The sequence below is a fragment of the Cetorhinus maximus genome, chromosome 6 (genome assembly GCF_964194155.1).
Source record: "Cetorhinus maximus chromosome 6, sCetMax3.hap1.1, whole genome shotgun sequence".
Lineage (NCBI taxonomy): Eukaryota > Metazoa > Chordata > Chondrichthyes > Lamniformes > Cetorhinidae > Cetorhinus > Cetorhinus maximus.
In genome coordinates, this window is record NC_135884.1 from 35,453,642 (window position 1) to 35,480,268 (window position 26,627).

Below are 26,627 nucleotides of genomic sequence, written 5' to 3' on the forward strand. Positions count from 1 at the left end.
TCAATTTCTTTCTTAACTCCCTAAAAATCTGCTTTCAGGACCTCGTCCCTTTTCCTGCCTATGTCATTGGTCCCAATGTGGACCATGACCTCTGGCTGCTTGCCCTCCCCAAAAAGGATGTCCTGGAGCCGCTCTGTGACATCCTTGAACCTAGCACCAGGGAGGCAACATACCATCCTGGAGTCATGTCTACGGCCGCAGAAACGCCTGGCTGCTCCTCTAACTATAGAATCCTCTCCACTATAGCACCTAGACTCTTCCCCCTCCTCTCCTGTGCAACTGAGCCACCCGTGGTGCCACGACCTTGGCTCTTGCTACAGCCCTCTGAGGAACCACCTCGTTCACCAGTATTCAAAATGGAAAAATGGTTAGAGAGTGAGATAGCCTCGGGGGATTCCTGCATTACCTGCCTGTTTCTCTGAGATATTCTGGCGGTCACCCATTCCCTCTCTGCCTGTGTACTTCTTAGCTGCAATGTAACCACCTCTCTAAATGTGCTATCCATGTAATCCTCAGCCTTGTAGTTGCACCACAGTGACTCTAGCTGCCGCTCAAGTTCTGCAACATGGAGCTCAGGTTTCTGCAGCTGGTGACACTTCCTGCAGATGTAGTCATTGAGGGCACTTTGTGCCTGCATGACTTCCCACATCCTGCAAGATGCACATTCCACATGGCCGAGCTGCACTGACATATCTTAAACTTTATATAGTGTTCACTCACCAATCATCTCCTACTCTCCCTCTTGCACTCTTTATGAAGTCTCGCTGCTCTCTCCCTCTCGCGCTCTGTATGAAGTCTCCCAGCTAGTTTACTCCCATTTTCTAATTTTTCCCCTCTTATATAAACTTTTTGGTCAATGTTTGTTGGTTTCTTAAACACTATAAATCCTCAGGCTTACTACTTTTCTTTTTAACACTTTAAGCCTCTTCTTTTAATCTAATACTACCCTTAGCTTCTCTAGTGAGCCATGGATGGATAGTTCTAGCTGAGCTGTTTTTGTGCTTTTGTTGAACATTTTGAGTTGTTTTTAAAAAAATTTTCTTGCTGTTTATTACCATACCCAATCAACTTAAGCCAGCTCTCCTTTCACACCCATGTAATTGGTTTTATTTAAGTTAAAGATTCTTGTTTTGGATTGGAGTATGTTGCTTTCAAAGTTAGTATGGAATTTAATTTTAATTGATCACCTTTTCCTAGAGATTACTAATTAAACCTGCTTTGTTGCACAAGGTTTAAGATACCTTTACCCCTAATTGCATCCACCACATATTGTTCCAGGAAACTGTCACAAAAGCATTCTACAAACTCGCCTTCCAGACTACCTTTGCCAATTTGATTTGTCCAATCCATAGGAAGATTAAAGTCCCTGAAGATTATTTACATTGCTTTCATTATAAGTGCTGATTATTTCTTGCTTAATGTTCTTTCCAATCTGTTTTGAGCCCTATAAACTACTCCCACCAGTGTTTTCTGTTCCTTGTTATTCCTAATTTTGACAGTGGCGCAGTGGTATTGTCACTGGATTAATAAACCAGAGACCCAGGGGAATGCTCTGGGGACCTGGGTTTGAATCCCACCCAGCAGATGGTGGAATTTGGAATGGATAAAAAAATCTGGAATTAAAAGCCTAATGATGATCATGAAACTATTGTTAATTGTCGTAAGAACCCATTTGGTTCACTAGTGGAAATCTGCTGTCCTCACCTGGCTTGGCCTACATGTGACTTCAGATCCACAGTAATGTGGTTGACTCTTAAATGCCCTCTGAAATGGCCTAGCAAGCCACTCAGTTGTATCAAATCACTCGGACGGACCACCCGGCATTGACCTGGGCACCAAAAACAACAACGGCAAACCCAGCCATGTCACCCCTGCAAAGTCCCCCTTACTAACATCCGGGGGACTTGTGCCAAAATTGGGAGAGCTGTCTCACGGATTAGTCAAGCGACAGACTGACATAATCATATGGAATCAGACTTGACAGATCATGTCCCAGACACCACCATCACCATCCCTGGTTATGTCTTGTTCCACCGGCAGGACGGACCCAGTAGAGTTGGAGGCACAGTGGTATACATTCGACAGGGAGATGCCTGGGAGTCCTCAACATTGACTCCGGAACTCATGAAGTCTTATGGCATCAGGTCAAACATGAGCAAGGAAACCTCCTGCTAATTACCATGTACCATCACCCCACAGCTGATGAATCAGTACTCCTCCATGTTGAACACCACTTGGAGGAAGCACTGATGGTGGCAAGGTTGTAGAATGTACTCTGGGTGGGGGACTTCAATGACCATCGCCAAGAGCGGCTCAGTAGCACCACCACAGACGATCTGGCTGAGTCCTAAAGGAGATAGCTGCTAGACTGGGTCCGCAGCAGGCGGTGAGGGAACCAACAAGAGGGAAAAATATACTCGACCTCATCTTCATCAACATGACAGTTTCGGTGGGAGTGACCACCGCACTTGTCCTTATGGAGATAAAGTCTCATCTTCACATTGAGGATACCCACCATCATGTTGTGTGGCACTACCACTGTGCTAAATGGGACAGATTTCGAACAGATCTAGCAATTTAAGGTTAGGCATCCATGAGGTGCTGTGGGCCATCAGCAGCAGCAGAATTGTACTCAACCACAATCTGTAACCTCATGGCCTGGCATATCCCCCACTCTACGATCATCACCAAGCCAGGGGATCAATCCTGGTTCAATGAAGAATGCAGAGGTCATGACAGGAGGAAAACCAGTTATACCTAACAATGAGATGTCAACCTTGTGAAGCTACATCACAGGACTATTTGTGTGTCAAACAGCATAAGTAGCAAGTGATAGACAGAGCTAAGTGATTCCACAACCAATGGACCAAATCTAAGCTCTGAAGTCCTGCCACATCGAGTCATGAATGGTGATGGATAAGTAAACTCACTGGAGGAGAAGGCTCCACAAATATCTCCATCCTTAATGATGGAGGAGCCCAAAACATCAGTGCAAAAGACAAAGCTGAAGCATTCACAACAATCTTCAGCCAGAAGTGCTGAGTGGATGATCCATCTTAGCCTCCTCCTCCGGAGGGTACCAGCAACACATGCGCCAGTCTTCAGCCAATTCGATTCACTCCACACGATATCAAGAAACGGCTGAAGGCACTGGATACTGCAAAGGCTATGAACCCTGACATTATTCCGGCAATAGTACTGAAGACTTGTGCTCCAGAACTTGCCGTGCCACTAGCCAAGCTCTTCCAGTACAGCTACAACGCTGGTATCTAACAGGCTATGTGGAAAATTTTGTACACAAAAAGCTGGACAAATCCAACCTGGCTAATCTGCCCCATCAGTCTACTCTCGATCATTAGTAGAGTGATGGAAGGAGTCATCAACAGTGCTTTCAAGCGGCACTTGTTTAGCAATAACCTGTTCACTGACGCTCAGTTTGTGCTCCGCCAGGGTCACTCGGCTTCTGACCTCATTACAGCTTTGGTTCAAACATGGACAGAAGAGCTGAACTCCAGAAGTGAGGTGAGAGTGACTGCCCTTGATATCAAGGCAACATTTGACCGAGTGTGGCAGCAAGGAGCCCGAGCAAAACTGGAGTCAATGGGAATCACGGGAAAAATTCTCCCCTGGCTGGAGTCATACCTAGCACAAAGGAAGATGGTTGTGGTTGTTGGAGGTCAATTGTCTCAGTTGCAGGACATCACTGCAGGAGTTCCTCAGGGTAATGTCCTAGGCCCAACCATCATCAGCTGCTTCATCAATGACCTTCCTTCCATCATAAGGTCAGAAGTGGGATTGTTTGCTGATGATTGCACAATGTTCAGCACCATTTGTGACTCCTCAGACACTGAAGCAGTCCATGTCTAAATGCAGCAAGATCTGGACAATATCCAGGCTTGGGCTGACAAGTGGCAAGTAACATTTGCACCACACAAGTACCAGGTAATGACCATCTCTAACAAGAGAGAATCTAAACCTCGCCCCTTGACGTTCAATACATTACCATTGTTGAATCCCCCACTATCAACATCCTGGGTTACCATTGACCAGAAACTGGACTGGACTAGCCATATAAATACTGTGGCTACAAGAGCAGGTCAGAGGCTAGGAATCCTGTGGTGAGTAACTCACCTCCTGACTCCCCAAAGTCTGTCCACCATCTACAAGTCACAAGTTGGGAATGTGATGGAATACTCTCCACTTGATTGGATGAGTGCAATTCCTCAAGAAGATTGATACCATCCAGGACAAAGCAGCTTGCTTGATTGGCAGCCCTTCCACAAACATTTACTCCCTCCACCACCAACGAACAGTTGCAGCCATGTGTACCATTTACAAAATGCACTGCAGAAACTCACCAACGCTCTTTAGGCAGCACCTACCAAACCCATGACTGCTATCATCTAGAAGGACAAGGGCAGCAGACATATGGGAGCACCACCACCTGGAAGTTACCCTCCAAGCCACTAACCATCCTGACTTGAAAATATATTGCGTTCCTACACTGTCGCTGGGTCAAAATCTTGGAACTCCCTGCCTAACAGCACTGCGGTTGTACCTATACCACAGTGTTGATCACAGTCTCAGCAACAGCCACCCAATAATGGTTAGCACCATCTCCCCCAAGGGTGTTAGGGTGTGCCTCCATGTCCCATCAGTTATTTTCTCCTGCCTCTGGCTGTGCGCCAACTTGACCTGTAAGAGAGAGAGAGGGGGAGGTGTGTCAGTGAGTGTCATGCAATCTCTGAGGCTTGCAGCAGTGCTACATGTGTGAAGGTGAGGTAAAGCTTATGAATGTTTGGTATGAGCCCTGTGTGATGGCCCATGTGTTTTTGAGGAAGACCCTATATTTTATGTTGGGGTGATGGTCCCTTTAAGAACTAGGTTTCTCTAGGAGATGATTTCTGGTGATGCGCTTTGCTGCCTGTAACAGATCATGTGACCAACTTGCCTGGGAGATTAACAATAGAAAAAGGATCAATAAGAAGTTAATCACAGAGGTCAATAGATTTTGGGCGTGGCTCTGGTCTCAAGCAGGGTTTTACTTTTTTTTAGTTTAAAGCAAGCATGCTGCAGGAAGCACCTCTTTTAGACAATTTCAATTGAAACTCTGTGTGCTGGCTAAAAGAGTTAGAAACCTCTTGTCAACTGAAGGACTCTTAATAGTGAGTTGGACTTCTGGGATAATCAAGCTGAGAAGAAAGAGAAAGAGTGTGTTTTAGATATAAAACTCCAGAGTTAAGTAATATTAGTGCCAGAAGAGTTTTGACCTGAGGTGGCTATGCTTAAGATACTAGCAACGCCAGTGATGCCTGTGTTGAACTGGGAGTCCACAACTGTGGGACAGTTGGAGGTGGTTTGAATGGACAACCTTGCTGGAAGCAAGCAGAAGGCCCAACAAATCTCAGCCCTAATACAAATTTTTGAAACAGTACTCAGACCAAGTGGTTAATTTTCCAATTTCTGTTAAGTACCTGACTTGAGTTATTGGGGGTGGAAGCCGAATGGGTATAGAAAGAAAGCTGAGTTAAGAAGTTTAGTTTAAAATATAAGCATCTGTGTTCATTGTGCCATTAATATCTTTAATATAACTGATTATTTAAGATAGAGAAAAGTTATTAGTATTCATGTTCTTTGGTTTTTGTAGAATCTTTTTGATTTAAACCATGAATCTTGTGGCTTCATTCTTTCAGTAAATACCTACATTTTTGGATTAAAAATGAATAAACATGTTACTGGTCTCTACCAAGAACATAACACCTGATTGATAAAGATTGTTGATAAGTGGGTGATGAAGTTGTGGTGATTTGAGCAGTGGCTGACGATAATGGTGCAGTTGGTTGAACATGGGATTTGAAGATGCAAGTACTTACCTTGACTACTCATGTGAGGTCATTGATCTCCTGCGACATTGCATCCGACACTGCATCCAGTTCCTTGAGGCTTGCCTCATGGTCATCTGTTCCTACTGCCTTTTGACCATGTGTCTGGAGTACTTTTTTGGACCCTGCAAATACAGGACATCTCTCCTCCATTCTGCCTCCTCCACCAGGATCTCCAGCTCAGTGTCCAAAAGCCTTGGAGCCTGCTCTCCATCCTGCTTTGCCATTTCTCTATTTTTTCCCCAAGTCAGATTTTTTTCAGCCATGACTTCCAGCACCTTTTCTAGGAACAATGAATTTTCCTTTTAAGACGTTCAGGTTAGCTTGAAGCAGTGCAGGTTACCTTTAAGTGGTGCTAGCCACTCTCAATATTGGACATGCTAACACATCTAGCCAATAAACACTGTGGTTAATGCTGGCTTGAAAGTTGGCCTGCTGTGCATTACAATTAAGGGGGGTGGATTACTTATACATTGTGATCCCTGCACCTATACCTGGGTTATGAATTTAGTGGCCACAGTATGAACCAGGAAGTGTCAGTTAGAAATAGGAAATTCAATGCCAAATTCTGTACAGAAAGTAAAATAAAAATGGGGAATGAAAGTTGGGCTTAAGAGAGACATAAAGGAGAAAAAAAATGTAAAATAAAAATTAATTTTTTCTTCCCATCTCCAACAATAATTAAAATCTGAAGGAATGTAACTCCATATCTGTGCAAATTAAGTTTCAGTGCCTGAGAGGTGTTTGGCACGGATTAAGAATTAGCATGCTGCTAAAAATTCACTTACACTAGTATGGAAAAATCCTAACATTTCCTGACACATTTATTAGATATCTATTATCCAAGGAGAGCAACTTCACACCTTTCCATGCATTACCATCTAGCCTCTTGGTGAAGTACTGATTTAGTGACGCCTGTAGAGGAGAATTGCTACACAGACAATAACTTCAACAGCGTTTATGTATGTGCGGCTGCCGAAAGTTGCTATCCAACTTACTCTTTAACAGTGAGCGCACCCATTACTATTTTTACCACAAAATCCGGGCTGATGTTTCATCTTCAACCTCAGAGGCATCCTTCCTTCTCAGTCAGTGTTCCCCAACATTCCTCTTCTGTCCTGATGTATCACATTGGAGCCCAATTCTGCAGGTGTTAATGACCCTCTGGTTCTTAACTGTGATACCACCTCTATTCAACCCATAACTATGCTCCAATACTCGGAGCTCAAGTAGCTGCAGCTGGTGGCACTTCCTGTACACGTGATCGGTCAGAGCGCAAGGAGCGTCTAGGATTTCCCACATGTTGCGGGCGGTACATAACACAGGACTGAGCTGCCCTGACATGCCTCTAGTTGAAAAAAAGCCCCTTACTTTAAGTTAAATACAGTAAAAGAACGTTAAGTTATTTATATACTTGGACTTCAGCAAGGTATTTGATAAGGTCCCGCATGGGAGACTGATAACGAAGGTAAGAGTCCATGGGATCCAAGGCAATTTGGCAAATTGGATCCAGAATTGGCTGAGTGGCAGGAAGCAGAGGGTGATGGTTGAGGGGTGTTTTTGTGACTGGATGCCTGTGTCCATTGGGGTTCCACAGGGATCAGTGTTGGGTCCCTTGCTGTTTGTGGTATATATAAATGATTTAGACTTGAATGTAGGAAGGTTGATTGGTGAGTTCGCAGATGACACAAAAATTGGTGGAGTGGTAAATAGTGAGGAGGATAGCCTTAGATTACAGGAGATTATAGACGGGCTGGTCAGATGGGCTGATCAGTGGCAAATGGAATTTAATCCTGATAAGTGTGAGGTGATACACTTGGGCAGGACAAACAAGGCATGGGAATACACGATGAATGGTAGGACCCTGGGAAGTAACGAGGATCAGAGGGACCTTGGTGTGCATGTTCACCGGTCCCTTAAGGTAGCGGGACAGGTAGATAAGGTGATTAAGAAGGCATATGGGATATTTGCCTTTATTAGCTGAGGCATAGAATATAAGAGCAGGGAGGTTATGCTGGAACTGTATAAAACCCTGGTTAGGCCACAGCTAGAGTATTGCATGCAGTTCTGGAATCCGCATTATAGGAAGGATGTGATTGCACTAGAGAGAGTGCAGAGGAGATTTACCAGGATGTTGCCTGGGCTGGAGAGTTTTAGTTATGAGGAGAGATTGGATAGATTGGGGTTATTTTCCCTGGAGCAGAGGAGATTGACGGGGGATATGATTGAGGTGTATAAAATTATGAGGGGCACAGATAGGGTAGACAGGAAGGAACATTTCCTCTTGGTGGAGGGATCAATAACCAGGGGGCATAGATTTAAGGTAAGGGGCAGGAGGTTTAGAGGGGATGTGAGGAAGAATTTTTTCACCCAGAGGTGGTGGCAATCTGGAACTCATTGCCTGAAAGGGTGGTAGAGGCAGAAACCCTCATAACATTTAAGAAGTATTTGGATGTGCACTTGCGATGCCATAGCATACAAGGCTATGGGCCTAGTGCTGGAAAATGGGATTAGAATAGTTAGGTACTTGTTTGACCAGCGCAGAGTCGATGGGCTGAAGGGCCTTTTCCAGTGCTGTAGACCTCTATGACTTTAAATGGTAGTACAACAAGCATTGCACAATCTCTTAGGGACCTTGGAGCATAAGAACATAGTGCCATGGTGGCGTAGTGGTATTGTCACTGGACTGGTACTGCAAAGGGTTTGAATCCCACCATGGCAGATGGTGACATTTGAAATCAATAAAAAATGTGGAATTAAAAGTCAAATGATGACCATGAAACTGTTGTCGATTGTCGTAAAAACCTATCTGGTTCACTAATGTCCCTTAGGGAAGGAAATCTGCTGTACTTACCTGGTCTGGCCTACATGTGACCTCAGACCCACAGAAATGTGGCTGACTCTTAAATCCCCTCTGAAATGGCCTAGCAAGCCACTTGGTTCTCAAAGGCAATTAGGAATGGGCAATAAATGCTGGCCCAGCCAGCGGCACCCATATACCACGAACAAATGCAAAAAAAACCAGCACAAGCGGGCCACATGGTCCATCAAACCTCCTCCGCCATTCAATAAGATCACGGCTGAACTTCCACATCAACTCCACTGTCTCTCCCTGTTCCCATATGCCTTGATTTCCTAAGTGTCCAAAAATTTATTGACCTCGGTCTGAAATATACTCATCGACTGAGCATTCACAACCCTCCGGAATAGAATATTTCCAAAAATTCACAATGCTCCAAGTGAAGAAGTTTCTCCTCCACTCAGTTTGAAGTGACCGACTCCTTATTCTGAGACAATGACCTCATGCTTGACAGGGTAGATACTGAGAAGCTGTTATCCTCAAAGGTAACAGCCTCTCAGCATCTACCCTGTCAAGTTCTTTCGGAGTCTCTGCGGGTAGGCCTGGGAGCAGCTGGGAAACGGGCCGCTGTCCACGATTGGCCCCCGACTGCCATTTCACGCTGGCTGGCCAATTAACGGCCAGCCAGCGGGAAAGGCGCGCTGAGAAGCTCAGCGCTGCCGGGGTGGGTGCAGGAGGGGGGCTGGTCTATGCAGGCGCTGGGGGAGCCCACATGAAAGCTCCCTGAAGGCACAGAGCTGAAGAATTTTAAACCAATGAATAAAGTTTTAAAAATTCCAGAAAAAATGTCCACCTAGCAGACTCACTGACCTTAACATGTATATTTGAAAAATCCTGCCCAACGTTTTTTAAATTCAATTACGGAAATTTCATCCCACCAGTAGATGAGGTTTCCTCAAAAACCCAAAGGCCGCCTGACTGATTTGCCCGTCCACCCAATCGTAATGTTGGAGGGGCAGCAAAAAATACAGCTTAGTTAATTGATTAATGGGCCTTAATAGGCCTAATTGTCGGCGGGCTCTTGCGCACGCCCGCTGGCCGAAATATCGCGTGAGTGCACGATGACATCGGGACGCTTGCCCGAGGTCATTGCGCACTGTTTCACGCTTCAGCGTGTTGGGCGCGTGCCTGCATGCCGAGCCTATGTTTCAATGAGATTGCTTCTCGTGCTGCTAACCGCAGAGAATCTAGGCCCATTCTATTGCATCTCTGCTCTTAGGACAGCCCTCTCATCACCTGGAATTAATCTAGTGAACCTTTGTTGCACCCCCTCCAAGTCAAGTATATTCTTCCTAATAATGAGATCAAAGCTGTATACAATGCTCCAGATGTGGTCTCATCAAAGCCCCTTGCAATCAAGGCTTTGCCTTGCTAATTGCTTGCTGTACCAGCATGTTAACTTTCTATGATTCATGTACAAGAATCCTCTGAATACCAACATTTACTAGTCTCTCTTCTTAAATATTCTGTTTCTCAATTTTTCTGACCAAAGTGGATAATTTCACACTTCCCACATGATACTCCTTCTGCCACATTCTTGCCCAAATCATTTAACTAATCTATATCCTCTTTACATCCTCCTCACAACTTACTTTCCCAGTTAGCTTTGTAATGCCAGCAAACGTGGATATAGTACACTTGGTTCCCTCATCTAAGACATTGATATAGATAGCAAATAACTGAAGCCCAAACCCTGATCCTTGCAGCACTACATGAGTTATACCATGCCATCCTGAAAATGACTTGCTTATTCCTGCTCTCTGTTTTTTGCCTGTTAACTAATCCTCAATCCATGCTAATCAATCAATATTATTATCCCCAATCCCATGAGCTCTAAACTTGTGTAACAACTTCCTCCATAGCGCCTTATCAAATGCCCCTTAAAAATCCAAATATACTATAACCACTGGCTCCTCTTTATCTAACCTGCTGGTTATAATAAAAAATGAGATTTTCCAAACATGATTTTCCAATTATAAAACTGTATTGACTATGCCTAATCATAGAGATTTTTCTAATGTTTTGTTACCATGTTCTTAATAGTACATTGCAGCATTTTCCCTACTATGTCAACAGTGATTTCACTCCAAGACATTAATATTATTAGAATTTTGCCTATTGAACTATGCATTGATGGGATTCTAGTCCTAAAGATATTTTTAAAAATTTATTCATGGGATCTGCGTGTCGCTGGAAAAGCCAGCATTTATTTCCCATCCCTAACTGGCCTTAAGAAGATGATGATGAACTGCCTTCTTGAACACAAATGAGTGCCTTGCTGGGCCACTTCAGAAGACAGTTAAGAGTCAGCCACATTGCTGTGGGTCTGGAGTCATATATAGGCCAGACCAGGTAAGGACAGCAGATTTCCTTCCCTAAAGTACATCAGTGAACCAGATAGGTTATTGTGACAATCCAGTAGTTACATGGACACCATTTTTGATACTAGCTTTTCCTTCCAGGTTTATTTAGCTAACTGAATTTAAATTCCTCAGCCACCACTATAGAATTTTAACTCATGTCTCTGGGTCAATATTTCTGGCTTCTGCAATACTAGTCCAGTAACATAATCGCTGTGGGCTGGATTTTTGAAGAGTCAGGAGGACTCTGCGGGCCTTTAAAAATGGCAGCCAGGACTCAGATGCAGAAGTCCCACCCCCATTTTTGACAAATGGCAGAGAGAAGGGGCTGGGCTGTGATTCACACAGAAGGTAAAACCCAGCTCAGTAAGGCCATTTGAACTTAGTGCTGAGTTCAAACAGACCCCATTATGGCTGTTGCTAGGGGCTTAACTTGTAGTTTGTCAGTCACAAATAGATAAAGTGGAAGTAAATGCTCTTGAAGGGCAGATAAGGTCTGTTTAAGTGTCATGGTCTGAAGTTTTTTTATAAAGCACCCGGTCTTTAAACATGAAAAGAAACAGGCTTGAGCTGTCAGTGAGTGTTTAAAAAAAGGGTCAGTTAAACCACTTTGATTGACAGGCCACTAGGTGTAGGTTAGAAAAAACCTTACTATCTGGTCATGCAGTTTCAATAGAGTTCGTTGTTTACATTTCCCTGAGAGCTAGTGTTATGTTATAATGAATGATTGGCTGAATTTCAAAAGCTACCATCACCTCAGTGGGATTTCTGAATTCACAGTTTGATCGACAGTTTAAAGATGCTATTAAAGGATTAGCTGTCTTTGATTTGGGGCCTGAAAGAGGAGATTTTAAAGCTTTGAATATGTCTAATGAATGGGAGCTTTTTCATTATCAAGCGTGTATTAGTGAGCACTGCATTAGATTGTAGAAGTTTTTAAAAAATCTACTCTTGGCTCCTAATGTCTGCCCACGGTGGATACTGGATGCGTGGCTATGGAGGTGGCATGGGGATATGAGAAGGCATGGCTGGTGTGTGAGGGCATGAATTGGCATGGAGGTGGCATGGAGGATATGAGGGGGCAGGGATGTGAGAGGCAATGAGGGGTCATCAAGGGGGTGAAGGGGTCTGAGGGGTGAGGACCCAACAGCATCTCAAACAACTGAGATGAAGTCCGAGAGAACCAAGGCAAGCCTTCTAACCAGTCTATCTTAGCACTCGCCTGACCCTGTGGCCATCTAGGACCTGCTTCCAGGGTCAATGGGCCTGAGTTAATCTTACCCAACCTTCCCAGAATGAAAATTGGGTCTAATGGGGCCTTAAACTGAGGTGGATTTGCTGAGTTGGCAAGTTTCCTGACTTCAGTGGCCCTATGTTACCGGAAACCCCTGATTACACATAATGTAGGTTGGTTGATTCATTCCTCTAGTAACTGCTGTTGCTTGGCAAGTTTAGTGGCACAGTGATTACTCAAAAGTTCAGGAACATTTTGGGCTAGAATAGAACCCTCACAACATTGAACCCATTGACAGTCCTATAAATGATGACCATTCAATATTCCCACATCAATAGTTTGATCGCTTGCAAAAATTAACATCTAAAAGATGCTGGAACTTATCACATTATGTCTACACTATCAGAAGGAGCTCTTCGACAACATTTGACGCCTTCCATGTAAATCCATGAAATTAATAGAAGACTTGCCAAATAAATGTTCACCAAACATCAAGGCCAGACTATTGCCCACTCAATGAAGTTGGCACAGACATGCCAGATGAATTCTAATTGTTTAACTCACTTGGACATCTTCATTTTACTAATTAACCTCCATTGAAAAAGATGCCTACTATCCAATCCATAAACTATGACATAGTCCATCATATTGTTATGCAGCGGTAAATGAAACCTAATCATATAATGCTTATGTATTATGTTTATATTTGAACACAGGGGTATATCAATTTTCGAAGTTCATTATTGCATCTCCACATCATATATTAATCTATTGCTTGTTTTGTATAGTGTGGATGGCAAAGTTCTGGGTCTTTCATTTAAATTACATTCCAATGTAATCTTATTTAACTATTTATATACCATCTTACTAGTCTATGAACGTAACTAACCTATTGTCATTGCAATCTCATCATACTTTAAATGAGAGAACAACATTTTTATATTACATGAAACTGGTAACAAATTCCCTTTTAGCAACAGTGGAAAAAGTATTAATTGCCTGTGCCATCAAGAAAGGATTAACTTGTCAGGTGTGCTTTTTGTTCAGTATTTATATTTATCATTTTTTGAGGCAATTAAATCAAAGTCTACAGTAATACTCTTTAGTGATGGTCCTTTGAGCATACTTTTAAACCTATTATTCACTTTGTCAGAATGAATGGAGGATGGAGATGTCGGTGAGGTGGAGGGGGCAGGGTGGAGCTGCCGGTGAGGTGGAGGGAGCAGGATGGAGCGGCCGGTGAGGTGGAGGGGGCAGGGTGGAGCTGCCGGTGAGGTGGAGGGAGCAGGGTGGAGCTGCCGGTGAGATGGAGGGGGCAGGGTGGAGCTGCCGGTGAGGTGGAGGGAGCAGGGTGGAGCTGCCGGTGAGGTGGAGGGGGCAGGGTGGAGCTGCCGGTGAGATGGAGGGGGCAGGGTGGAGCTGCTGGTGAGGTGGAGGGAGCAGGGTGGAGCTGCTGGTGAGGTGGAGGGGGCAGGGTGGAGCTGCCAGTGAGGTGGAGGAGGCAGGATGGGGCTGCTGGTGAGGTGGAGGAGGCAGGGCGGAGCTGCCGGTGAGGTGGAGGGGGCAGAGTGGAGCTGCCGGTGAGGTGGAGGGAGCAGGATGGAGTTGCCGGTGAGGTGGAGGAGGCAGGGTGGAGCTGCCGGTGAGGTGGAGGGAGCAGGATGGAGCTGCCAGTGAGGTGGAGGGGACAGGGTGGAGCTGCCGGTGAGGTGGAGGGGGGCAGGGTGGAGCTGCCGGTGAGGTGGAGGGGGCAGGGTGGTGCTGCCGGTGAGGTGGAGGGGGGCAGGGTGGAGCTGCCGGTGAGGTGGAGGGGGGCAGGGTGGAGCTGCCGGTGAGGTGGAGGGGGCAGGGTAATGGTGGGGGCAGGATGGTGATCTGCAACCGAGTTACAGGAAACCATTGGAGAAAAATAAACACTTCACATTTTGCCTTCAATTAAAAATCAGAAGATGCATCACTCATGAAAACATTTATGAGATTGATCTCATGCACTAATTTAATAACCTGTTGTGATTAATTAATGAGTCAGAAGCAATATTACAACAACAGCTTAGGATTGTGTGCTAACATACTTCTTCAAATGATTCATTCTGTACCAGTGAAATTACATTGAACATTAAACATTTTTAAACTTCTACTGTGGGACAATAGGATAACAAAATGCATGTGGGAAGAGCAAAAGTACAGCAAACGCCTGCAAGTACAGCAAACCAAGGACAGAGTGTTTGCTGTACTTTTGCTCTTCCCACATGCATTTTGAGGTGGAGGGGGGCAGGGTGGAGCTGCCGGTGTGGTGGAGGGGGCAGGGTGGAGCTGCCGGTGAGGTGGAGGGGGGCAGGGTGGAGCTGCCGGTGAGGTGGAGGGGGCAGGGTGGAGCTGCCGGTGAGGTGGAGGGGGCAGGGTGGAGCTGCCGGTGAGGTGGAGGGGGCAGGGTGGAGCTGCCGGGGAGGGTGGGGGGTGCAGGGTGGAGCTGCCGGTGAGGTGGGGGGGTGCAGAGTAATGGTGGGGGCAGGATGGTGATCTGCAACCGAGTTACAGGAAAACATTGGAGAAAAATAAACACTTCACATTTTGCCTTCAATTAAAAATCAGAAGATGCATCACTCATGAAAACATTTATGAGATTGATCTCATGCACTAATTTAATAACCTGTGGTGATTAATTAATGAGTCAGAAGCAATATTACAACAACAGTTTAGGATTGTGTGCTAACATACTTCTTCAAATGATTCATTCTGAACCAGTGAAATTACATTGAACATTAAACATTTTTAAACTTCTACTGTGGGACAATAGGATATCAAAAAGCTGTAGTGAGCAAAAATATCAACAGTTACATGGCACAAGTGTTCCTCAATTGTTAAATTCTTATTTCAAGATAAAAAAAATACTTTCAATGTTGTCTTTAATTTTCCCCTCTTTTCTATTGTGCAGTAGTCTCACTGGATTTGTGTCTTTCAGTAAAATGATGGATAAGTAGGAGGAAGCTAAAAGCAGCAATGCAGTCATGGGGTTTGGATTACCTCAAAGCACAGAAACAAATCTTGAGTAATATACACACATCATCTGACCTCTGATTCCATTACTTCCTTTAACTCCCTCCTGGCTGTCCAATTAACTTTAAGTTTAAATCCCATTTTACATTCCAGCTGAAGGTTTTCAGTGCCCAGTCCTGCACTGGAGTTGAGAAACAGGCCGTGCCTTTGTTTCCCACTGAGTTACTGATTTTGTCCTTTCAGTGTAGGGAGGACCAAGCAGAAACTGTGGGCTTGCCACAGTAAATAAATAAACAGGGAGAATCAAGCTGCATGACTTTTATGCACCTCTCAGCAGCCAGCTTCACAGGAGGTTTGTGAACATCTGTCATTTTGTGACAAGGACTAATATGACTCAGGAAATTCTCAAAGGCTCACTTGCTTTAGTGGTGCCTTGGAAAACATTTAAAAACTGTCTTAAGTTACCTCAATGATGACATGTTATAAATAATTGTGAACTGAACAATTGCTCGTCTCATCCCCTGCCTGGAAGAACGACTGCTTTAATTTGCAATAAAGATATAATATAGAAGGTGATCATTTGGCCCTTTGTGTCTGTGCTGGCTCTTTGAAAGAGCTGTCTAATTATTCTTTTCTCTGCTCTTTCCCCAGAGCACATTTTCCTTTCTGGATTTATTCAGTAGCAGATAAAGATTCTAAGGAATTATTAATTGGGCTATTTTGGACTAATTCGCAAAATATCAGAATTCTGAGCCTCTATTTCATTGAAGGCGAGGGGCAAGTGAATAGCCAGTGGGCAAGAGCCAAGCTCAACTCTGTTCACTGAGGTCATTCTCAGGCCTCATTTAACCAAGTTAGGTCTAGCTTTCACCTGGATCCAGCATCCATTATATGGTGACAGTGAGCCAGAGCAGGCAAATATGGCAGGAGGCCCTTTCCTGGGGCCCACGGGAATGATTCCCAGCAAAGGAAGTTTGGGGAGTGGGGTTCTGGAGGCAATGGCAAGGCTGGAGGGAAGCACAGGGCAGGGGATGCCCTAGGTTCCCTTATTGGGCAGGGAGAGTCCCTGGTGCCCCTGGTTAGGTTGGCAACAAGCGCTGAAGATGCGTATGACTGTGCACTCCCAAGGATGCGGGAGTTAAAATACTGGCTGGGGTGAGTGTGCCATTGAGCTGTAGGGCAGAACTCTGTCTTCATTTCAACATCCTTGCTGGGCATGGGTGAGGTGGGAGGGGGTTAATTCGCCAAATTGAATTAGACCTAAACTCAATTTTGGAATTGAGAGCAGCTCCACTCTGCCCATTACTCTGCCCCCTCCATTAAAAAGACAACATACACGCACAACACGGTACATTTATATTGCACCTTTAACATAGAGAAATGTCACAAGGTGCTTCACGGAGGTACAATTAGAAAGAGAACAAAAACATCTACTGGGCCAGTGCTTCAATGAGCATTTGGTATTTGTGGAGGAAGCTGAAATAACAGCCTGCATTTCAATTTATATTAAAAAAGTGTAATAATTTGATAAATGCTTGTGATCGTCAAAAGGAGGAATATCAGTTTTGCTAATAAAACATCAATTTTCATGTTGGACTCAAAACGTCAACTCTTTTCTTCTCCACCGATGCTGCCAGACCTGCTGAGTTTTTCCAGGTAATTCTGTTTTTGTTTTGTTATCAATTTTCCTGTCTGTCCCAAGTGTCAGCATCAAACATTCACAAATCAGGGACAGAATGGCACATGTGCGGAGCAAAGCTTCTGTTACGAGTCATAACAAGTCCTGTAATCTTAGACTCAAACTGATGCCTCAGTTTCTCATAGCCACCACTGAAGTATCTCTGAATTAGGACACCAATTTGGCAAGCTACAGTTGGTTTCACACTGTGGAACCATGCCCACTAGTAACTGGAATAAAACTGTCCAAACTCATTTCACTTAGGATGCTCTAAAGCTGGCTGAGAAAGGAAACTTCTATACATAGTTTTGGGCATGAGTTAAACCAAAATCTCAGAGAAAAGGCAATGTCCAGCAATGAATCTACAGTGCTTTTGTCTTTTAAAAATCATCAATGGTGGCCTTAGAGAAGCACATCCAGGTTCCAGCAATTTGGCAATGTTGGAATCTCAGTACATTTTTGAAATACTGGCCGGTCAACCATGGAATTGCTCACAGTGAGTCTGGGAATGTGCTGAATTCATAACTATAGGAGTGTTGGAACCTGAATGTGCATCAATTTCTCCTTGTGGTAGCAGATTCCACATTCCAACCATATGGGTAAAGAAGTTTCCCCTGAATTTCGTATTAGAGTTATTAGTGATTATCTTACATTTATGGCGTCTAGTTCTGTTTCCGCCCACAAGTGTAAACATCATTTCTACTTGTACCCTATCAAATCCTTTCATAATCTTAAAGACCTCCATTTGGTCACTCCTCAGCTTTCTGTTTTCTAAAGATAAGAGCCCCAGACTGTTCAATCTTTCCTGATGGGTATTACCTCTCAAGAAGGTCAAATGTTCATTCTTTTGTGTGCTGAATTCACCAATCTCAGTTTGGGTGGTGACAGGGCCATTGGAACTGGTCCAGGGAAGTGAAAACAGCAAGGGTGCCCATCCCTAATTATTATCTAATGACTTCTGAGGGAAAGTTGACCTCAAGCAAACTTGGATGCGATGTTCCATTTTGTTTAATGCCCTTGCAAGATTCACCATTTACAACTAAACATGAAGAACAGCCACTGAGAAAAGGCATCAAAGACCATTTAGCACCCTTCCAATTATTTGCAGCATGAGACAAAGAAGGTAACAGGAATGTTTTTCTGCCAGTTTTCCCTTTCCCTGAAGGCATTAATTCCTTGCTGAGTACGGTGTCACATGCACAAACCGTGTGCGTGTGTCGTCCTGGGGTATTTCATCCTGTGCTCAGCCAGCAACAGAACTCCGGTCACTGGAATGTGATCAGAAGTAGAACCTTGGTCAACTTTGTCCACCCTGTGGTCAACCATAACATCCTTATTACTAGTCCAATGGACAGCAACTATCTCAGTAAGATCTTCCTGCCCTAATCGTACAGCTATTCACTGTCTTAAGCAATCACAACATTGTGGGAGGCTCTACTGTAGCGATACCTATGCTGGTAAGATCAGAGTTGCAAGTACAGGTCCAATGTTAGACTATTAATATTCTAATCAAAGGTTTTTGATACCCACAATCTTTACCGTTTCATATTACCATACATTGAACCATACCGAATCTATTACATTGAACAAAACCAGGGAATAAGAAAAAGTATGAGGAAATAAATAGATCAGGAAAAAAAATTAACATTTTGATTGGTAAACATAAATAAAATCTGTACTTTGTATTCCTTTAAATAATGTAATTTAAACAGAATGCATTTAAAGCAATGCAAGCCCATAACTTATCTCTCTTTTTTCAGACAGTAATCAGCTTTATACATGTCAGTTCTTCTTAGCAGCTGACACTTAACTTTGATACAGGCAATTATTCACACTCAGCATATAAAATATGGGACTAAGCAATTAATGTTTTATGAGCTGCCAACAGTTCTGACCCTTTTCATCATGCTGACTGTTAAATTAAGATGAAGAACAAAAGACTCTGTACCTTTTTGCCATGAGCTGCTCCCATGCTGATGGTTCTCCTCACTCCTCTTCAGGATCTGCTGCAGTTCCCCTTGAACAATCCTTTCCTGTCTGGGCTCCCTGTGCTGTTCTCTTTCTGCAAGAGGAGCTGCCTGCACAATATGCGAGGAGGCACAGACTGCAGCAGGCAGGCAGGCAGGAGATGTGAAAACACGCAGCTCTGGCACCTTGACAACACTGGTTTCTTCCACAGAACCAGGGCTTTACTAATTCAGCAGAATGGCAAAGACTTGAGAAGGAGAAGCCAAAAAAGTATTTAAGAGTCTGACCAATTTACGAAATAAATTAATTTTTTAAAAAATCACTGCAAATACAATACTGTTCAGCACAAATATTTCTCTCTGAAGTCTATAGCAAGCTGTAATGTGTGCCCTGTGAAGCTTTAGTACTGAATAAAGATTACATTAATTGCTCATGACACAATGTGATGATGCACAGAGCACATGGATGGCTTCACATAGAATGTGACAGCCCTGCAATGCCTCTCTATTAAACACAGAAGGTGCTCCTGCTACATGAGGGCCTGGGTCTTCCCACATACGCATTTGGAGTTCTTTCCAGCCATAATGCCAGCCATTTTAATACTTCACATAGATTCATGTACTCTGGTAAATTCTGTTGACCAACCGCTGGTAATGCGTCACAGCCAGTTTTTGAACTTCAGCTTAATACCCTCTTAGTCTCCAATTGATCAACAATTTCGTTACAATTACGCTTACATGAGTGAATTGCAAAGTTGCCATTCCATTACGTGAAGCAGGCTTTTTGTTAAATGAGTTTGAATGTCTGAATTGCAAAATTTAAGGTGAACTAATAGACAAGTCCAAAAATTATATAAATACAGATATCATTACGTATTTTAACAATTGGTTTGGAGAATCAAAACAAGTATAACATCTTGTTTGCGTTTCTCAAAACCAAGGCCTCATATTTTACACCTGATCAGCCAACAATTTCTTTTTCTGTCATGCCCAATTTGATAAAAATAAGTGCAAGAGGGAGTTGACTTTATCATTGTTGACTTTGTAAGTAAACTGTTCAAAACCAACTAATATCAACATTTCTTACCATCAACTCCTTTTAATCATTGGATATCCTTTCAAGGACAAAAGAAGGTAATTTCTGGCCATTAGGAGCCCTTTCAAGACTGTTCTTTGTAAAGCAGACACATGATTTATGCTAGGTCTTGCTCTCAATTTGATATTCTGAACAAAAATAACGGGAGAAGGGGTGAAACATGTAAGTTTTCTCAAAAATCTTCTTCCCCAGAATATCCTCATGCTTGTTTATATTATCAGAGTGAAGATCAAAGCTTCATTCCATTTAGTTGTGATATGACAACTGTTCAGGATTTTTATATGAAAATACAAGTTATCTTTTAGAACTACATTGGTCCACTTAGAACATCACAAATGTATCTGGTCTAGGAGTCAACACCATTTTCAACTCTGCTGCTCAGGCATTGATCTGGGAAAGTGGATTGACCACCCATTGCAGAACCCACTTATTGAAATCAATGGGATGGAAATTGTTTGTGTTCAACAATGGACGGACAATCTTGTATATATTACAAGGGAAAACTGAGCACTCTCAGCTGGGAGCCATGCTTGAACAAAGCTGAAGCAGGGCATTGGGATACCCTGTTCCAGCTCCAGTCCAAGTGTGGCTTTTCCCAGGAACACAGGAGAACTTAAATTGCCAAATGATCTTACACAAAATGAAAATATTTGGAGACAAATATTACTTTGAAAGAAAAATTGATTCAGCAATCTTTCCTGCAGAGATAGCCAGATATTTATGAGGCTTTTCTCCTGATCATTTTACATATGGAGGTCTCAACCTGTAAGCTGTAATATTGCACTTTATTTTGATTTAGCCAGGCAACTGAATTGTTCCCTTTGAGTATTCACCTCAGATAATGAAAACAAACCCCTGGCGCTGCTCCTCTCCAATTCCTCCATAGATAATATTCTAGAACTCTATTAGTGGAAGTGGTAACAGAAAAGCTCCTGACTATGATGATTGGCCATTCACTGCAAGTTTCTGGTCAATGTGATGTAACTAACCAGATAACTGATTGCCCTTGGCATAATAAGGTAACCCAGCCTGTTTGAATTCTGTATAATTAATTTGCAAAACCAATCACTTCAGGAAACCAGAGGACAAGGAGAGAATCAGAGTAATAATAATCCCCAGGGTGATTAGCTTGCATTTGCAATTCCTATTGGCCGGGCTCTGTGTAGTATTGGTAGATGTCTGGGAGCAGGTCAATTGCCCACTCCTAAGTTTAGTGAGTGGCAGGGGAGGGGAGACAACTTCCCATGCCGATAAAAGCTCAGGCAAAGGATGATGGTCCCAAATTCAATCTTGGCCTATGGTAATTTGGTTAATTTCTGCCAGAGCAAAGCTGATGGTTTTATTATTGTCCTCAGTGTTCCAGTGTTGGTGAGTGGAAAACATAACTAGAGTTTCCATTCCTCACCCCCTAACAAATGGACATTGCTGAAAGGGCAGGCTTGTGAGTTTCAGATAAAAAACATCACATGGCTTAGATATGATGCCCTCTATGGTTGAACAGTTTGCTGGTTCTCACCATCAAGGCTCATATGCCCACAAGCTATTCGGATGTGATATAATGGAGTTGCTTGTACCCAATGAAACTGTTCCATGACTTAGTGTTTTCAGGAAATGAAATGATGTGAGACACTATGTTAGATTTCCAAGAAGCATCTTTAAGGAAATGGTAAACTACTAGTAAATTTGTTTGAATTTCAAGTTGATGGAAACCCTTGATGTAACCCATGATGTGGCACCTAAAATGACAAGACATTAAAGACTTTATAAAATGCAAGTGGACCACATTAATTAATGGATTCCTGTACAGCTTAGTGTTGTAGTATGCCTTTAAGGGATAGCAGCATGACATCTCTAGAAGGGAAGTGTGTCATGCGATCCAGTTATGGTTTCACTTTTGCTTTTGAGCAGAACACACACATGCACAGCTCTGCTGCTGATGTCTTCAATCTTTCTACCTACAATAAATGTTCTCATGTGCCTGGTCTTAATAAATGAACCCACAACATGTTTACCCAACCCATTGATCTGAAGTGGATTGACCACCCATTGCAGAGCCCACTTATTGAAATCAATGGGATGGAACTGCTTATGAGTGGTGGTGCCTTTATATCATTATAACAACACAACATAGTGCTCAGCGGTGGTCAAACAGCCTGGCAGCATGATTAAGTACAGGTACAAAATGGCGAACAGCCTTAGGTCATGCTACATAGCATCAGACAACCCTCGAAGTTCTGGTCAGACCACAATGGAGCTGCAATGTCAGGCAGTGTTGAAGTCACAGGGTGGTGACTGCATAGAAAAGCTTTGAAGACACAGTGCTGAGATAGGCTCAGATAAGGAGCTGGTAAGCAGATGGGTCCCTCGTGATGAGGTTACAGCGCTTAGCCTGTCAGTCCAGTAAGTGGGACAGCAATTTGAGAGGACCAGCACTGGGCTAGCTCAGTCAGGAAAGGCAACTGACCAGGGTGTGGGCTGGATTGATAGTGAGCAAGGGAGAGTCAGACAAATAAAAAAAAACAAACAAAGCCGTCATAGAAATTGGGCCAGAGAAGGTTGCGATTATAATGGGTGGAGCTTTCGAAAAGCATGTGAAAACAGCTACAGCGACACTCATTCCAAGTACTAATGGAGAAGGAAGGCCAAAGAGATATTGTCAAAATGTCCACAAAATTCCCCTGTTTGAATTTGGATGCAGCTGACCAAATTCAAAATCTTTAAACAGCGTACAGAGCTATGGTTTCTTGATTCAGATGTGTCTGAACCAGATAAGCAAGCCATAAAAATTCACCTAGCAAATGGGAATGAGGGTCTACACAGGCTGAACACGCCAGGATTAACAGCAGAAGAGCTAAAGGATCCCCAGGAGATATAGACTACATTGGAAGACAGGTTCACCATCAGGCTAAACTTCCGTATTCATTGACTAGAGTTCATGTCATTTCGACAACAGCCTACAGAATCCGTAGGCCACTTCGACAGCAGATGTGGAGAAAAGGGTACGCACTGTGATTTTTTTCAGATGCAGAGCTAGCAGACAGAATTGTTGAGTTGGTGAATGCATCCACTCCCATGGAAGCATTCCAGAAAGATATACATGAGGTGACAGTCAAACCAGAAAGTGATGATGATGTGCACGATGAGAAGAGTGGTGAACATGTTTCACACCATCAATCTTGTGGAAAACCATCACACCGTCCGAAGTGTTTGCCAAGATTCAAATTGTCTGTCCTAAGAAAGTTGGCAACTATTTATTATTGGCCAAGACTGACACAGGGGCATGCGCTAACATACTACTTCTGCGGATTCTAAAAGACCATATATCCACAAGCCATGGCAAAACTTATTACTGCGCAACTTTCAACGTACAATGGTTCACTAATTCCATGTGCAGGATCCATAGTCCTGGAATGCAAGTACAATCAATCATCCTGGGTTTCACAGATGTTCTACACCCAGGAGACTAAAGGCCCAGCGAATGTAGGTCTGCCAGCATGCTGTGACCTCGCACTAGTGACAATCCACGGAATCAGTCAGACCTCACACAGCAGATCAACCTCAGAAACTACTCCAATCACCTCAGTTCATGACCTAACATCGAAATATCCAGAATGCTTCAACAAAATTGGCAGTTTCAAGGGAGCTACAACGTTATGCTTGTAGGAGAATACAAGTCAGTCAATTGATCTGGTACATTTTGCACAACACAAATGCCAGCAACTACAAGAAGAAACAGCAAAAGATTCTACACTACAGAAACTGTGGAAAATCATCGCTGAAGGATCGCTTGATTCAATTCGGCATATCCACAAACACTTGAGATGATTTTAGCCTTACTGGGTTGAGCTAGACATCTCCAAGGGAGTCATTTCCAAAGGCAGACAGGTCATCATACCGGAGTCTTTGAGACCTGATATTCTTCAACACCTTCATCACTCTTTGAATTTCAAGTTGATGGAAACTCTTGATGTAACCTCTGATGTGGCACTTAAAATGACAAGAGATTGTAGACTTTATAAAGTACAAGTGGACCATGTTAATTAACGGATTTCTTGCACAGTTTAGTATATCGACATTTATTAATTCACATATTCCTGGTTGCCAGGTAAACATGCCTAAAACAAACCTGAAGTGCTCTTACATTCCCATCTTTTAAAAAGCTGGTTTAGTGCTGGCAGTCTCATCAGTACACAACGTTCCTGTTCTTTGACCTGCAGAGGAGGTTTCCGGTTTATAACAGTGTAATGCTGGGTAATGAAAGTGTGGGTGTTAAGGTATTGATGATTCATTTGTGATGTGACCAAATGAAAGTAACTGTATAGAGAATTTATTGATAAAATATTATAAATACTAGGCAAGAGCAAATACAAGACCAGAGAAGGCAGAGGCAAAAAAAAAAACAAATGTTCACAAAGAGGCCCAATTTCCAATTTCCAAGGTAAGTACTGTTCATTTTTACAAAACAGTGATGCCAAAATGGTTAATGTTCATGATTTGGGATTCAGGTATGCCAAAGATCAGAAGCCAGGTTTATAAGTTTAGAAAGGCTAAGTTCAAAAGAATTAAAACAGATTGGAGGAATGTGTCACCAACACTTGAAACGCCATAGCATACAGGGCTACGGGCCAAGTGCTGGAAAATGGGATTAGAATAGAAAGGTGCTTGATGGCCGGCACAGACAGGATGGGCCGAAGGGCCTGTTTCTGTGCTGTATAACTCTATGACTCTAACATTCCAGTAGAAGACAAATGGAATACCTTTAAAAGAATAATGCTGGACAAGCAGGACAAGGCCAAGGAGCGCAGATTAAACAAATATGACCCTAAGTGGATTAACAAATTCTTTTGAAGGGAGATAAAGATGGAAAATGACTGCTACAAACCCTGAAGAGAAAAAGGAGATCTCTGGGATGAATCTGGGCTTGTGCAGATACATGTCAAAAAAGATGGTCAGCAAGAGAAAGGTGCCAAGGGAAAAGACATGGGCGGAATTTTCCATGCCCTTTGCCATCAGGCATGCTTGGCAGCATGAGCAGACAATATGGCGAGAAGACCAGAAATTGGTTTCACAACGTTGTGAAACCAGTTTGCGATCGTCCGCTCAGTCCATCGATGGTGGGCTGTGTTTCCTGCCAGCGGACGTCAGGAGCCTCATTGTAATACATCTTCACATCATTATAAGGCCAGCCTGCCCGAATCGCCCCCCCCACCACAGCTGCCGCCCCCACCCCCACCCCCACCCCCCCCAGCTGCCGCACCCCACCCCCCCCACAAAACTGTGTGATCGCCCGCCCACGTTGGCATGATTGCATGCCAACGTGTTCCACAACAGCATATATAAGGCACTTTGCAGAGTGCACTTTGAGGGGAACTCGGAGGTGAGTGCACAGAAACGTTGCACAGCAATTGCCCAGGTCGCTAGTTGGACTTCAAGGTTGAGGCGCATTGGGAGGGGTGGAGGGCTGGCCTGTGGTTGAAGGTAGTGCACAAGCACACGTGGGGTGGGGAGGAGGGAAGAGGCCACACTTTAAGGAAACCTTGTATAAAGTGACCATTCCTCTGCAGCTGAGACAGTTCAGGCATGGCCACATTGATATGATTGGAGTCGGGCCTCTAGCTTATCTGCTCACTCAAGCAACGCAGATGAAAGTGCCACCAAGTGCCCCAGAGCTTTTCACTCCTCGGGCACAGACTGCAAACTCATGAGCTTTTTAGTGGGCTGCAGAACAGTCGGACGATTGGGCACGTTGTACAATCTCCTTGCTAAAGCTGGCCATGGAGCAGTCACTGGTGGGGGCACTCACAGCCCCTTGCAATGTCATCATCCTGGTTTGGACCAGTCTCCCCCATGGTTCAAGCTAACAGTGCAGCCTTGCAGTGTGGGTTGGGAGAATGTCCAGGGAGCATGAGGCCGATCCATCGCTTTGGTCCGAAGGCTGCACAAAGCACAGGGAAGACGCCCTGGACTGAGACACCTGCCTTTATCTTGTGCAGAAAGACACAAACACTGCTCATCAGAACAAGGAGCCATAGGCAGGGAGACATTCTTGAGAGTTTATTTACAATAGTGAACGTTATGTACAAGTGATTAACACCCATGCCCAGGCTGTGCAAGGTGTCAGCTGTGGCTCAGTTCATAGCACCCTCACCTTTGAGTCAGAAGGTTGTGGGTTCATGTCCCACTCCAGGACTTTGAACAAAAAAATAGTCAAGAACTGTGAATGTACTCGAAAGAGTTACATCTTCCTAACCTTGCCGCTACATTTTGGTGTTCCCTGGACATCCACAGCAGAGGTTTCTTCGGGGCTTGAGTTGAGGACCTGGGCCGTAGACTCCGTTGGCTGTTTCCCAGATGTGACTGCGGAAGCAAGGAGAGATAATAAGTGCATGGCAGTGGCCTGTGAAACAGGACACATCACTCACAGCATGGTCATCTGATGGATGCTGCTTATTTGGTAGAGCACCGTTGACCTCACCGTCAGCACAGGACCGGTCCAGATCCTTGCCAGCCAGCTGGATGGTTCTGTTTTCAAAGTCCATGAGGACCTTGATTT

At 43.8% G+C, this 26,627-nt stretch overlaps 1 protein-coding gene across 2 annotated transcripts in view; it reads right to left on the reverse strand.

The window, feature by feature from the left end:
* LOC144681719 (protein FAM107B-like) overlaps positions 1-19,135 on the reverse strand; it is a 218,069-nt gene extending 198,934 nt beyond the window's left edge. Inside the window, exon 1 of one of the 2 annotated variants that reach the window (XM_078543614.1) lies at positions 18,960-19,135. In XM_078543614.1, the coding sequence (XP_078399740.1) occupies positions 18,960-18,983 (24 nt within the window). In that variant the 5' untranslated portion in view covers positions 18,984-19,135. The remainder of the gene's footprint in view (positions 1-18,959) is intronic. The other variant, XM_078543621.1, reaches the window with a different exon arrangement.
* Positions 19,136-26,627: the final 7,492 nt, after the last annotated feature.